General features: G+C 42.8%; 1 protein-coding gene across 2 annotated transcripts in view; it reads left to right on the forward strand.

The window, feature by feature from the left end:
* TMEM44 (transmembrane protein 44) overlaps positions 1-15,718 on the forward strand; it is a 151,486-nt gene that overhangs the window by 99,420 nt on the left and 36,348 nt on the right. For both annotated transcript variants that reach the window (XM_086944288.1, XM_086944289.1), the window contains exons 7-8: positions 3,377-3,547; positions 8,229-8,333. In XM_086944288.1, the coding sequence (XP_086800414.1) occupies positions 3,377-3,547; positions 8,229-8,333 (276 nt within the window). The remainder of the gene's footprint in view (positions 1-3,376; positions 3,548-8,228; positions 8,334-15,718) is intronic.

The raw sequence follows: 15,718 nt of genomic DNA on the forward strand, positions 1-15,718 counted from the left end.
TTTTTAGTGTCTGATTTCTTCATCTGTGTCCCCTAAAAGATAAACCAAGATGTCCTGAAACAAGAGATAGTGTTATTTTTTTATAGTGCAGCGCTTTCCAAAGCCGTACAAGGCCAACTTACCTCGATGGGGTATGGCCACACGAGCTTGGTTTGTGTAATTACTTTAATGCAGTAGCAAAGCTTGAGTCAAATCTTTTGACTCTTAGGGTTAGAGAAGGCCCTGTTGAACAAAGCCCCACTGTCTAGTCCACAGAGCTAACCGGTTTCAATGGTGGAGAAGTGTGGTTCAATGGTTAGAGCGGCAGACCCTGATGCAGAGGTCTAGCCCGGGAACAGGGTTCAATTCCCCACCTCGGCGGGTCTTGGGCTCAAAATTCCACGGACCTGATAATTCTCGCCTCGGTGCCTATTCCAATCATGGAGTCCCACTCTGCAACTCTGGGCAATAGCTTGCTTAATCTCCACAACGGCCCCCACAACGCTAAGGATGCCTGGCCTCCACCTTGGGGGTGCCCAGGAGTGGACGCCTCACAGGGAAAGCCAGGATGGGTTCCACAGTGGTATTCATACAAGCGCCTTGAGACCCATGCGGGTGAGTAGTGCGCTATACAAGTATCAATTTACAATTTACAATTTTTTCAATGAAAGTAGCCTTCGTTAAACCCTAGTAGCTTGGTCTCAGCCACAAAGCCAGACTCCCGGAAAGTGCATGCAGCCTGTTCCAAACAAACCAACCATAATCCTTGCTTCTCTTTGACCATAATGACAACTAACCTGGTTTATTTCAAACCTGTCAATCGATCTCAATCGATTCAATCTGTCACTGTTTATTTAGCGGAGTCCGTCAGCAACAAGGGGTTTCTCGCGACTCCTTACTGTCTGCTTTACTCATCTATCTATATATGGAACCACATGGAATTCTCCTTAGCAATTCTGAGACCCTTTATCATCAATATGCTGATGATGCACAGGTAGAAGTCAAGATCTCTTTTCCCGTGGCCATCACTATCCTCTCCGTGGAGACTGTTCAAAGGTGGATGACTTCATCATTCAAAACTCAAACCTCTGAAAGTGCTTGTTAATTTCTCCTGAAAATCCAAATGATCTATCATGGACCTTTATTATCTTGGACTGTAAACTAGTTTTTGTTGACAATACAAAATCATATTGTTTTATAGACTTAACTTACAATTTCAAATAAACACTATGGCTAGGAGTGCTTGGTCCCATCTTAAGTTGCTTTGGGGCCCCAGTTTTCTTCTGGGAAAATACATCAATGTCCAGCTTTGGGTGTAGATCTGCTGGGAATCTCATCCCACCCCAGTCCTCTCTGAAGGTATTGAGAAACAAGTACCTCACTAGAGAAGGAAGAGGAGCCTGAGGAAGGGAAAGAAGACACAGGAGTGCTTTCTGGACTGTTTTGTTATCAGAAATACCTGGCATGAGGCTATCAGGGAAACAATTCAGGTAGATCCAGCTTTTGGTATATTTTTTTTTTTTTTACAAAAAGGACAATCTCAGAACATGTCTAAATCAGGGCAGAGGTTCTTGCCAATAGTTTTCACTGTTGCTCACTCGTTCATTTTGCATAGGTTGTGAATCTCTAGGGTTCCAAGTTATCAAGAATGCCTTAGCAAAATGATCAGCACAAAGAAGTTTGAGAAAGCATATGCCAAAAGAGTTGGGGGTCTAAAGCGATTCAATCCCTTTTAGCAGTATTCGGATTAAATTATAAATTAATACCATGTGGCCTAGTAAGGTCCAGTGTAGCTTTGGATCATTATGGGACTTATAATCCTCCAACACAGCGCTGTTCTTTTAGGAATCCCAAGAGCATGATTATAAACTGTTTTTTTTGGCCCTTTATCCTGTAATGCATGGCAGCGCTTTGTGTTTCTGTATCGAGTTCTTAGCACATTATAAAGATGTGCGCTTAATCTAGGAATACAACTCTATGTACTAGGATCCGTCCACGCCGCACTGTAAGAATGATTAGAAATCTTTGCATTTTATAATGACGTATGTATGCTTGCTGTTCTATTATAACTCTATTTTTTGAAACATCAGCACTCTAATGAAATATTTGATCTAAATCTCTGCACTTTATCAGGATGTTTCTCTAATGAATAGCTGGAATTCTACTTTTTATTAGAATTGAAATGAACATTATTTTTTCATGACTGTGCATGCAAATTGTTAGGGAATCTTAAAAATCCATCTGGGGGTTCTATTGCATATTCAAGCTGCTATATCTGTATATAATGAGAATCTTACCTTTGATCTATGCTATCTATGTATGTTTAATCTGGAACTGCTCAAATAAAAATATTTATATAAAAAAAAAGTACCTGCCATGGACCATCATTGGTTAATGGCCTGGTGCGAGGAGTGACCCTCGGGCCGCAGATGGAAGGAGTCCTAAGTGACTAAAATTTTACATGAACGGTCAGGGCCCAAGAATTCCAAATAAAAGCTGGTGCAGAGAGAAGTTACCCACTGTCCGGGTGAGCTTATCCTGATTTAAGGCAGCGTTGGAGGAATTCAGACCAGTCCTCAACCAGGCTACCTGTCCAGATTCTCACGATGCCAAGTAGCAGAAGACTCCACCATACAAGGACAAACACCATACAAACACGACAAAGTAGAGCGCTTTGAAGTGAAAGGGTGAGGATTAACCTGAGGAGTGAACCAAGAGGGAGAAAAACAAAAAAGGTGTCAGTACACAAGGTCAAGAGTTTGAACTGAACGAAAGCAGAGAGCCAATACAGCCACACAATGTTGTCCGGCAAGGAGACACGTATACCACAAGGTTAAGTATTAATTCTCATACTGATGACACAGATGGTAATCCCTGATGTAGTGAGTTCACACTCCCATGGTGGTTAGCAGTCTAGTGTTTCCTAGATGCCATTGACCAGTCTTCTACAATTTCCAACCTCTTGAATCTCTTGATTTTATGGCTGAAATGGGGGTGGTCTGGAGGTTTTGTGATGACATACAATGGATCTGGGCTTACGAACCCTGAGTTTCTCTCTAGCCAATTCCCAGATCACACCGACCTGAAACCTTGAGTCTGAAGGCTTTAAAGAAAAGCTCTTGTTCTCTACAGACTGGATCACAGTGACTTGCTCCACACTGCATTGTTGCTTCTTTGATAACAGTGCTTGAGTAAATGCAGGGAAATTCTGGAAGATCCTTTCATATCAGGGGTGGCTGATTGTAGGTTGGTTCTCAAATTTTAATCTCACTGCAGAGCCCGGTAAAGGAAAAGTTTAATTTCACTCATTTGAGAAGTCATACTTTGCTTACTCTATAAACACTGAGCCAGCACCCTCTTCTAAGGAACCATCCTTGACAAGGTTGTACCTAACCAGATCACCATTCTCTCCTGCCTCATGAAAAGCAAGTTCACCCGCAAGATGGGGCTAGTGGTGCAAACCTTTGAAACTCCGGACATGCGGGCACTCCTGGCACGAGAGGAGGAGGAGGAGGCGGAGGAAGAGAACGAGTTTGACGAGAAGCTTGGTGGTACAGATGGTGAAAAGGTGAGCGGATCTCCTAATTGGCAAATATGCAGATATTGACAAATTCTTAGAGTGCCACGAGGTGAAGTGGCAAGTAACTGGGCACCTGACCATGTATATGTTTAAACCTTGGATGGAGTATCATGAATATCACCCGGCAATGAACTGTGACAAAAAACCCTCAAACTATGATGTTTGATTGGACTGCTTTTTGACTAAGCTGGCGCTAATAGGGTTAGTTTCATGTGACCCTCCTAGGGGTGTTCTATGGCCAAGCACATATGCAACTGTTCCACAGTAGGAATTTAAGGTAAGATATGATGCTGTAGTTTCACTTGTTAAAAGAGTGTAGCTGGCCAAAGTGCCCTCCTGTGTATTTGTGGCAGGTTCAGCATCCATGTGTATGCAAAGCAGTTTGCTGGCTTTTGAGGGGCACAGTGGCTCTAGAAGGTGGGTGATAAGTAGTTTATTTATTTTGCAAAATGTGGGAACCAAATTCTGAAATGTTTTGTTTTCATTTAGTGTAAGATTATTGATGGTTCTCCATCCTTCTAAGTAGATCCTTGGAGGTTAGTTATGCTTACCATCTGTCAAAGCCTAAAAGTGATAGTGTGTCCCACAGAACAGAAGAAATGGGAGGTGTCCAGGAGAATACAAACGTTAAATGCTGTTATGTGCAATAAAGTCCTGAAATCTCACTAACTGGTACTCACTCTGATGAAAGAACAGAAATCACTTGAATATAGTGATTAGCATAGAAACAATACATTTTGAAGTGTTTTAACACCTTATTAAAAAATGATAAAAGATTCTTTTAAAAAGTTGAAGAGTAGCAAAGTTCATTTTTAGATATGCCTCCAGTTTGCTTTATAGTGAGAACCTCATAGCATTAATTCTACAAAGAAGTACATTAAGAAGTGTAAAGACAAAGAGGCTTTTGGATCAGCCCTGTTCAATCTTAGGTTGTAAGATATTTTTCATGGTTTGTCATTGCTTGCATGGGCTGCCCGTTGTGGTCATGGCTTTTCATGAATGGTTACATTGTCCCATTTGAGTTCCCAATTGCTTTTAATGATGGTGGGGAGTAGTCATTTTGTTAGACTGCAGCAAATATGTGCACTTTTAAGTTTTTACTTTGCTGACAGAATCACATTTTAGTTGCTGGTTTATGGGTGTTTTTTAAATTTAGGAATTAATGGCTGTTTGAATGTCTTAGCATGTTAAAAAGTCACAGGGCTATACTTTAACCACCGTTGTACCTTCATATGTTTTACTTTGCTGTTAATATATTATCTTTTTAAATTTGCAGCTTTCTTATCACAAAGGAAAGACATGAGCACACACAAACTTTATTAAAGATTCAAGTTAAAATACTGGCCCTATGTTAAAAGAATCGACCAAGCAATATTTGCCGGGTGTGTCTTTCGGTACACCAGTTAAAATCCAAGCTTTATCGTCTGATTCATGTTTTTGCAGTCTTCTTTAAAGCAAATTCACTAAAAAGACTCCCTTTCCTTGGAACGCACTCACTGACCCATATCTTCCATACCATATGACTTCTAATAAAAAGGTAAAACCTTTATCACCAGTTAACGTGAAAATATTGTCACTAAACACCGACCCCTGTATTATGTAAAAAGGTCAGATTTATTTTACACATTTGTTCATATAGAAAATTATAACATAGTATATATAATACTGAATTGTGTTGTTGAGTTGGAGAGAATAGAAATCTTACATATATAAAAAATCCCTGATAAATATCTTACTTTCAAAACACAACCCCTACTTTTCAAGTTGTCACTTTTTCTAATAATTCTGTAGCACACTACTAAAAATACACAAATAGTTAAAAACCAATAGTAAAAAATCTCAAATGTTCAATGTCATATTTTATCCAAACTATAGCTCAAAATTGTTGACGCAGCGTTTTGGTGGTTTTATATATTCTCTCCACCTTCTTCAGGGCAAACCATTCTAATAAGAACACAAATATATATTTACGCGTTCCAATCTCCAATATTTTTCTCATGGGGATGGATTGAGTAATATTTGGAAGACCTGTCCGTGGTTTATCAACCCACCTCAGATAATAATGCTGTGGTGGAGATGTCTTCATAATTTCTTCATTTGAAGTATAAATATGCAGGGAGCCTTTAGTATTTAGCTCACTGTATTAGAAGTATCACGTTCAATATTCTTCCTCATGAACTTCAATTTTCACAGAAGCATACTCTCTCGTGATCCAGATTATTCGAATTCTTTAAATCTACAACTTAACTCTGCCATTACTGAAAAGGGCCTTACACTCAGCTTCCACATTGCTGTAGCCCAGGATGGTTTCTCATTATGAATTACGTGGCTTTTATTTCTTGGAAAGCAGGTGACAACACACCCCAAGTCACACAACTATTACAAAACACCTCACCTAATAAAAAGCCAGACCTTTTGTCTTTGGCAAAGCTTACTGAGGCTGCTACTCGCACCTAACAATCTGAAGAAGCCTAATAACGTTTTGATTTTGTAGATATATTCACCATATGTCTCATTTATACTTTCATGATAAAGTGAATGGAGCTAGGGGCTGGAAAGATGTGAATTACAACTATGGTTGTAGGTGAATGTGTACAGTTACTTTACACACAGGCTATGGGGCCTCCTAGTAAGAGGGGCACATTAGCTGAGTGCAGGCACAATCTGACACTGTCTGTTGGTAATGCCCTAGGCAACTGTATGTTATTGTTGCACACAACAATAAGGTCTGGAATTTCTTGTTTAGGTCTGGTGTTAAAGAGTGCAAAAAATGTGACGGACCGGTCCGCATTCCAGTCCATTCTTATTTCGCACACCATGCAACTTCAGTTTGGACTCAGCCATATGCATATCAGTCTTCGCCCTGCTCCAATGGAAACAGTTCATCCTGACCTACCACACCAGGTCCTCGCTGAAATAGAATATAAGCAACTCTGGACCATTTTCACCCTAGTTATGGGCTCATCAGCCGGGTACAGCTTGATTCCAATGACAGTGAGCACGAGACTCACGTTTGGGCATACCTGTCCCACTTAGGGCGTCACACTAAAGTATGCAGGAAAAGTGTTGGATGGAATGCTTGAATTAATTTCAGCCACTGTAATTACTCGGGCCACATCCCAGCCCATCTTTATTTTGCACACCGTGCCACCACAGTTTGCACCCAGCCATATGCAAATCAGCCCTGATCATGCTCCAATGGGAACAGTTTAGCCGGACTGTCTTGCATGACAGCACAGCTGTCTGCCTGACCTACTGTTACCACGTTATTACAATATACATAGAGTGGGTGTTGGCTCCAGCCTGAGTATTTCTCTCATCATTTTCTATTGGCTGTTCGATCCATCATTCTGCCTCCTATAGAGGGCTTGCACTCGTATGCAGGAGGGATTATTTTACATTTTGCAAGTACACTGAATCATCACACATTGCATTATTTATCGCATAGATACTTTGCATTCAGAAGCAATTATTTTCTGTTTTGTATTTCCACTGCAGAAAGACTTTCTTTAATGTTTTACTCAGGACTCAAAATACATGGCAGAATTATTACCTTTGGCAGTGTTTGCTAGGAGTGCACGTAGGATTTCTAAAAGATGAATGCTGCACATGTTGAAAGTATTTGATATTCTCGACTTCAAAGCATAACTTGTGCCATAAGAGAAGGAGCTAGTATATCTGTCCATGCATCTGTCTTAATATTAATATACACAAGAAGAGGGGTGAGAGGTACATCTCCTTTTCCGTCCCCCCTCTTGAATACCCTTGAATTCGCACACAAAAAGAGAAAAGGAGGTAGTAAGAAATGGGTTGGATGGTTTGCCTCCCTCTCAGGTAAAAAACTCAAGGTTTTATTAAAATACCCTCACCCACTTGTAGTGGCATGCTTCATTATTGGGCATGCTTCAACATCCCTGCTCAGATCAACACCTGAGATGGAGCAAGGTGTTAAGGGGAAAGACAATACTTACGTTTATGGGGATCCACTGTGCAGAAAATCTCATTAAAGCTACCTCAGGGACGTCCCTGGTTTCTCTTTATTATTGGGCCCACTAGGCAGGATTAGGATTAAAATAAAAACCAGTGATGAATCCGGATATTAATGCCCCATTATCCTATTTATCTGCTATCTGTCAACATGTTTCGGCCTGTTGATTCGCCCCTATGGGTCGGTCTCAGGACTAAGATTCCACACTTGAACCTAACCACCCATTGTTGTGAGCCAGTATAAATTGAGTGGAGGCATCTTACTTGGTGACCTTATTTGCAACTCCTTGTAACCACCCTCCGAGTTTTCCCTGTTTCATTAGTACATTCTCTGAAACCGGGGTAGGAGTGTGAGCATCTCCCAGAAGTCATACAGTCGTCAAGGGACATATGCCTCTTTACTTTTCCGCTCACTGCCGTCCAAAGTCTGGAGAGTGCAAGTACAAGGAGTAAAAAGTAAGGTCATCCATTCATCTTTCATAAATTGATCAGATAAGTCCAGTTACCATTACTTAATAATTGTAACAGAAATATTGTATCTGAAGCACTTTAGATAAAAGTGCCACATAACGCAAGGTTTTAGTGAATGTCTGTAACACATTTTGAAACTATTTTAAATGTATCTTTTGAATAAAAAAGAATTTTCTAAGTATTAAAAATCAATTTTCTTCTTTGCGTTTAGAGGTCAAATTGGACGCCACTCAAAATGTTTCCAACTGCAAGGTCCTCTCACAAGGTGTCAGAAATTGGCCGTTACATGGATCTGAGCATTGAGCCTGTGCAGAAGGTAAGGCTGGCTACAAGGAAAAATAAAAAAAGTCGAAGAAGGGTAAAGTCAGGGCCACTGAAATTATGCGTTTCTGCAGCCGCATAAGTATAGATTTGCCACATAACTCATCATCTACTGCATAATGTGCAAATTTTAACCAACAATGTTTCTAGCTCAAACGCGTCAAAAGTTAATAAAAACATGGCAACACATGTTGACGGGCAATGGAAAGGCCCTTTGCAAAAGTTGACCAGTCATTTGCTTTTTACTGTATTTGGGGGTTGAACTGATATTGATTAGGAGAAACCTTTGCCCATACATTGTTAATAAGTGTCAAAAAGACAAAATAGTAAAGTAATACTATCACAAAATGTGCAACATTACGCCTCATAAGTTGCTTTTTCTTACCCATAACATAGTTAACCCGGCCACATAATTTGGTCCAACCCTGCCACAGAATTCCTGTGGGTTCGGTTATAGTGTTGATAAAGGTTACTCGGGCACGATTGAACACTTTTTGAAGGTCCAGAGACCGTGCGACAAACAATTCATTATAGATTTGCAATGACAGCTGCCTTCCTTAGGGGTGACAGCTGTGTCGCATGACTAGAAGTCCAAATAGGCTCACTGCTACAGAACCTCTCTTGTATCCTCTTTTCACCCCTTCTTTTCTGTTTTCTTTTTTTTTTTCTTTCTATCTTCCTTTTCCTAATTTTCCAGCAAGTCAAGCCAGAGGGGTTTAGCTAAACATATATTTCAAAGTACCTGTAATCACTGCTCTACAAACTACGTTTGGCTAACCCTGTAACATAAATGCTAATGTATCTGCTTATAAAATTGATAAAATACTTTGAAATTAAAAAAATGACGACGCACTAACACCCTAATGCCACTAGATAGCGCCGTCCACTTGATCTACGGTGTTTCCATTTTCACTTATGGTGCATTTCATTTTTGAATAAGGAAAACCTATGTTTAACCTCTGACATTACTGGTGTCACTCGTCAGAAGTTGAAAAGCAAAGCACAGCTTAACCCCTTCGCTGCTGGGGTTTATCCCGCTGTGCTGGGGGGGAGGGGGGCTCGCACAGCGCCCCCATGGTCATGACTAGCTCAGCTCGTCACAGGTGTATTGCCTCCCGTGGAACGCTCAGCACAGTGGGGGAATTCTCCCCGCACCTTAGCGTTCCACGGGCCATGACGAGCTCAGCTCGTCATGAGCGTCAAAGTCGGCATTCTCGAATACGAGCAGGCGCATTTGTAAAACGCACAATCACCCTTAGGCTTGTTGGTGCTGAATAACAGATGTTTTTTGTTACCCAACTCAATGGTACTCATTTTATCGCCCTCCGAAGGATGAACGGCTGAGTGGACCTGCTGGGATTTGAACCTGTGACCATGAGGTCAATCACGGGTCCCTACAGTGGACGCATTAGTCCACAAGGCCCAGCTCTGAACGGCGAAAGAGACCTGCAGAATTTGAACCTGTGGCATTTTTCACAATTGCCCTCCTCGCCAGGCTCCCCACCAGGCACACGCCCTTGCATTTAATGGCATGACCCTGACTGTTAGATAACACTCTCGAGAGCTATAACTCGGTAACTTAAGTTAACTTGTATTTATCTTTTTAAATATGAAATATCTGTGTATCCTGAATCGCTCTAACTTTTCTAAATATGTAACCTGTAATTAATATGTAATTTGCAAATATGTAACTCTCTCCATGCGAAACCGCAGTAGCTGTACGTACTGTCCACTGCTACCTTATTACTCTTAATTTCTCATGTAACATTCTTCGCTTTATTGTAAAGCGCTCCGACACCTCTGGGTAATGACTGCACTATATAAAATCACATAAATAAATACATGCGGTGAAACCCCGGTCCCTCATCAGGCCCAACCAACCATGTGATCCACGAGCAGAGATTGATGCCCGGCTCCTGCATCCAACAGCGAGGAGCGACGCAAAGTGAAAGTGAAGACGTAGCCAATCATTTTGCACATCTCATTCTTGCCTCTCTATGGTGCTATACCTAGTAGTCGGAGCCACTGTAATTATGCGATTCTATGGCCACATCATTTCCCGCATAATTATGGATTTGCCACATAATCCATCTTCAGGTGCATAATTTGCAGATTTTTGTATTAAAAGTAAACGTTTGTAGCTCGAATGGATCAAAGTTTTTTTTTTAAAGTGCAGAAACAAGTGTTTCAGTGCAATTGGAAGGCCCTTTGCCAAAGTCGACTGGTCACTTTTCAATTGTCTATTGCTGAATGTCAGTGTTAAACTGTTACTGATGAGGTGGAACCTTTGCTCAGACAGTGTGACTGTGTGTAAAAAAAAGACAAAATGAAGCAGTAATACTGTGGCAAAATATGCCACATTACATTGCTTTTTTGCCTTCTTTTGCTGCGTAATTTAGTAAATGCTGTCCCATATTTTGACCCACCCCGTCACATAATTCCAGTGGTCCTGCTAATAGTTGGCGTTTACACGTCATTGTTGGCTTTTTGTGCCCTCTCCCTCCCCACCTCTTCCAGTGGATGGAAGTGGGAAACCGTCAGCACTATTGCACTTTTGCGTATAACTATTCGAAGAGCAAGTGGGAGTCATTGTTGCGTTCAATGAATGCTATTCTCTAGCCACATGAAACGTTTCAGGGCCGATGCATTTAGAAGACAGCCAGAGCTTCAAAATGCACCCACGCCATGACCTTTAGCATTTCTGGTTAAACGTAATGGGCGGGCACGGAGCAGTTCAGCATTGGCTGGCAAATTTGTCAAGATGGGCAGAAGCAAAGTTGGTCTCTGAGCCTTAGGCTAGGGCAGTGATTTGGGCTTTTCTGGCATTTGTTCCAAGTCGAGGTTTGTAATTGGCATGGCTTTTGTAAAGGAGTGTGTTTTGTGCAATGTACAACGTCTTTATATCGTCTACAGGCCAGTAGAGTTATGTTGACGTGCATTCATTCACTGGTGAGTAGGTGGCGTGACGAAAATTGCGGGGGGGGGGGGGGGGGGCTGAAAAGTGTATTGGAAGGGCACAGGGCTCGAGTGGGGGTTACACGCGGGTGGACGGCGTCCCCCCACTTATTTTACTGGGAGCTCGATAACTATAAACTGCAACTGAGTGCAAGCCACCTTTGGTGACGTCACTTGCTGTCGTGACGTCCGCGTCCCCCCACTTCTTTTTATAGGACTTGTGCCCCGGAAGGGCATCAACGCTTCGGACTTAGTCAGGAGCTCTCAGCCCCACCTCTGCACAGTGCCGGAGGACCCCCACCCCTGGAGAGGGAGCCCCCCCCCCCCCCCCTCATTCGCACCGTGGGGGCTATTGTTACACCACTGTGGTCAGTTAGATAGAAATGTAAAAGTAATGCAAAATAAATCCTATCATGCATTGTTAGTGTGCGTTCTTTACATTGACCAGTAGAGGGCTATCAAGGATGATATTAAGAGTTTATTCATTCGTGAGGAGAGTACACAGACTTGCTTATGGCGGAAGTAACTCGAATTCACTTTATGATTCAATAAATCCTATAAGAGCATTTTCAGCTTTTCAGCACTTAAGTCCTATTTCTTTGGAATTTCTTCTTACAGGCATACAGAAACACCAATCGAAAAAGATCATATTGTACAAGATGTTAAACGAGAAACTTTAGCCGTGGTCTTCTTTGTAGTAAATTTGTTTCTCAAACGTATAATGTGTACCTGCAGCCGTGTGACCTGATTTCTTCGTTATATAGCCTTGTAGCCCCTGCTGAGGGTTATACCGGTTGTTAAAAGCCCTGATCCTGAGTTTTAAGCCCGAGCCTCAGGCCTGTTAGTGTACCCCTCCCCTCAACAATGCCATATTCCATAGAACAGGCCTGCAAAATGAAAACTTAACGCAAAAATTCTGAGTATAATTTCCAACAATGAATTATGTTGCAATTATGCAAGCAGCATAATTGAGCTCGGGGGCCATGTTTGACTTACTTGGTTATTTGGTTTTACTAAGCAGAGAAAAAACTACGAGGCTGAAGGGAAATTGGGATATTTTGAATCCTTAGCAAAGGGTAAATGTTGTAAACTTCTGAGGTACATGGCAGAGCTGGCTGTAATCTGTGCATCAAACTCACCTTACCTTTACTCAGCAGCGGCTCCTCTGCTATGGCGGAGGACCCTCGCGCCCCTACCCCCCCAGCAGCGCCCTCAAAAATGGGAAAAATAAACCATAAAAAAACTGGTTTAAAACCTGTTGGTGCCAGAAGGTTAACCGTGCTGGAGGGGGAGCGGTGGGCACTGTTATCAGTGCGCATGACGTTTTGGGCAGCCATCCCAGGGCGGCCAAACCGTCATGCGCACTGAAGCTCTCTCCAACCCGAACTGCGTGGCCGGGTTGGAGAGAGCAGACATAGGGTCCCAGCCTGTCTGGGAGTGCAAATTCACAGCACTCCGGCCAATCCTGAAGCTGCTCTCATGCATGAGAGCAGCTTCAGGATTGGCCGCAGGGCAGTCTGGGAGCCTGTGCCTGCCTGCAGTGGAAAGGAGCAGAAGAATGTGATGCTGGATGGTGGCAGGTACGTTCTTTTTTTCCCTCCGTCATCCCCATACACCCCACCGGACCCACCTCCGCCCACCTTGCCTCTTTTCCCTGGTATGAGCCGCTCCTGCTTTTGCTGAAGAAACTGTCCATCTTGGACCTGGCAGTGCATTAACGGCCAGTCATGAACTCCACCTCCCCTCGCCATCCAATCAAACTGTGGCGAGGGTCTCCTTCGTTTCTGAAAACATTAAAGGCCTTTAGTATGGGTGAAGTGTGGGACTGTGCTGCATCAGGGCCATGGGGGTGTGGAAGGAGGGTTTATTTACACTCCTAGGAAGCTGGGCCCTAGATCTTCTCATGTACTCTATTTACAGAAACTTAAAGGTAGCATCTTCAGTGGGACCATATCCTCAGAAGTGTAAGCTAGTGCTTTATTTCCTCTATTTTTTTTCCCGAGTTTATATAGCGGGAACTTGATCCGAGATATCAGGTATCAGAGCGCTTTACATAGCACCAGTTGCGTTACATGAAGACACATTCATTTTTGTTAGGCGCGGGGAAATTAAGTGATTTGCCCAGAATCACAGGATGTTCAGCGTCATTGCCGAGACTTGAACCCAGTTCCACAGATTCAAGGGTGACCACCCTAGTCGTTAGGCCAACTTCTCTCCCCTACCTTGGGAGGAGATACGCCATATAAAAGGAGTAGGGATTCATCTTCTGATGTTGGCCCGTTTTTAAGGTTCTAATTTGAATGTGGTATTTTTCAAGAATTATTGCACCTTAATTCATTTTATTTATGTTATGTAGTGCTTACCTGGCCCTATTTTATTTATGTTATGTAGTGCTTACCTGGCCCTATTTTATTTATGTTATGTAGTGCTTACCTGGCCCTTGGACCTTTAGAACACTTCCTCGAAAAGCAGTATTACCAAATTAACACAGAAATAATACAATTGAGAGTAGGGTTCAACCGTGTAATGGTGTTACTGTTCATGGGTATAACTGAAGTACCACTGCCTATTATGAAAAAAAATGAAGTGTTTGATTAGTACCACTAGTAAGTGACAGGCGGCTCTTCCCTTCTTTTTGGAAAAAACAGGCATTACTTTAAAACCACAGGTGCTGAGGGATAGAATTCCATCACTTTAAATCCTTAGTAGTAGTGCTAGCTCATTGGGCAGATGTCACCTGTTCATTTCAGATGATGGACAGATGTCGCCTGTTCATTTTCAGAGGATGGACAGATGTCGCCTGTTCATTTTCAGAGGATGGACAGATGTCGCCTGTTCATTTTCAGAGGATGGACAGATGTCGCCTGTTCATTTTCAGAGGATGGACAGATGTCACCTGTTCATTTTCAGAGGATGGACAGATGTCGCCTGTTCATTTTCAGAGGATAGGTGAATGTCACATGTTCGTTTTCAGAAGATGGGCAGATGTCGCCTGTTCATGTTCAGAAGATGGATGGATGTCGCCTGTTCATGTTCAGAAGATGGACGGATGTCACCTGTTCGATTTCCGAGGATGGGCAGATGTTGCCTGTTCATGTTCAGAAGATGGACGGATGTCACCTGTTCATTTCCAGAGGATGGACGGATGTCGCCTGTTCGTTTCCAAAGGATGGGCAGATGTCGCCTGTTCATGTTCAGAAGATGGACGGATGTCGCCTGTTTGTTTCCAAAGGATGGGCAGATGTCGCCTGTTCATTTTCAGAGGATGGACAGATGTCGCCTGTTCATTTTCAGAGGATGGACAGATGTCACCTGTTCATTTTCAGAGGATGGACAGATGTCGCCTGTTCATTTTCAGAGGATAGGTGAATGTCACATGTTCGTTTTCAGAAGATGGGCAGATGTCGCCTGTTCATGTTCAGAAGATGGATGGATGTCGCCTGTTCATGTTCAGAAGATGGACGGATGTCACCTGTTCGATTTCCGAGGATGGGCAGATGTTGCCTGTTCATGTTCAGAAGATGGACGGATGTCACCTGTTCATTTCCAGAGGATGGACGGATGTCGCCTGTTCGTTTCCAAAGGATGGGCAGATGTCGCCTGTTCATGTTCAGAAGATGAACGGATGTCGCCTGTTTGTTTCCAAAGGATGGGCAGATGTCGCCTGTTCATTTCCAGAGGATGGACAGATCTCGCCTGTTCATTTCCAGAGGATGGACGGATCTCGCCTGTTCATTTCCAGAGGATGGACGGATCTCGCCTGTTCATTTCCAGAGGATGGACGGATCTCGCCTGTTCATTTCCAGAGGATGGACGGATCTCGCCTGTTCGATTCCAGAAGATAGGTGGATAGAGCTACCTGGCTAATGAGTGGAACCGACTTGAAAGATATCCTGGGCTGACTTGTCCTCTACTGCGCGCACTGAGCAGAGCATGGTCCAACAGTGAGCCCGTGTAGATCCACGGTGATAGGATCCAGTGTAGAAAGCAGGAGGGAAGCAAAAGGGATGATTCCCAGCTCTGTGCTCTCAGCAGTGAGACAAAGGTTAATAGTCTAGAAGTAATCAACGTAGACCACTCCTCGCCAATCAGTGCAGTCCACAAGGGTGGGAGTATCTTGTGAACAAGACGTAAGTGGGAGGCATTAACTTTTACAACCGTGTATCATTTTGTTACCACAGCTTGAAAAAGTATTTTTTCTCAGTCGAGTTGTTAGTTACCTACAGCAGTCTCTGTAGTGTGCACAGGTAATGGGAGGAGTAGAAGTGAAGGAGCTAGAGGGAGAGGATGGGTAAAACGAAAATTGTTTTCCTTTTTAAGAATTGATAGTTTTTTCCCCCATTATAATACTTTAATAGATATTCGGAAATTACATTATTTCTCCCCTTCAGACTCTTTGGAGGCAGTTCCTCACATTCTATTTCT

The sequence above is a fragment of the Lissotriton vulgaris genome, chromosome 11 (assembly GCF_964263255.1).
Source record: "Lissotriton vulgaris chromosome 11, aLisVul1.2, whole genome shotgun sequence".
Classification (NCBI taxonomy): Eukaryota; Metazoa; Chordata; class Amphibia; order Caudata; family Salamandridae; genus Lissotriton; species Lissotriton vulgaris.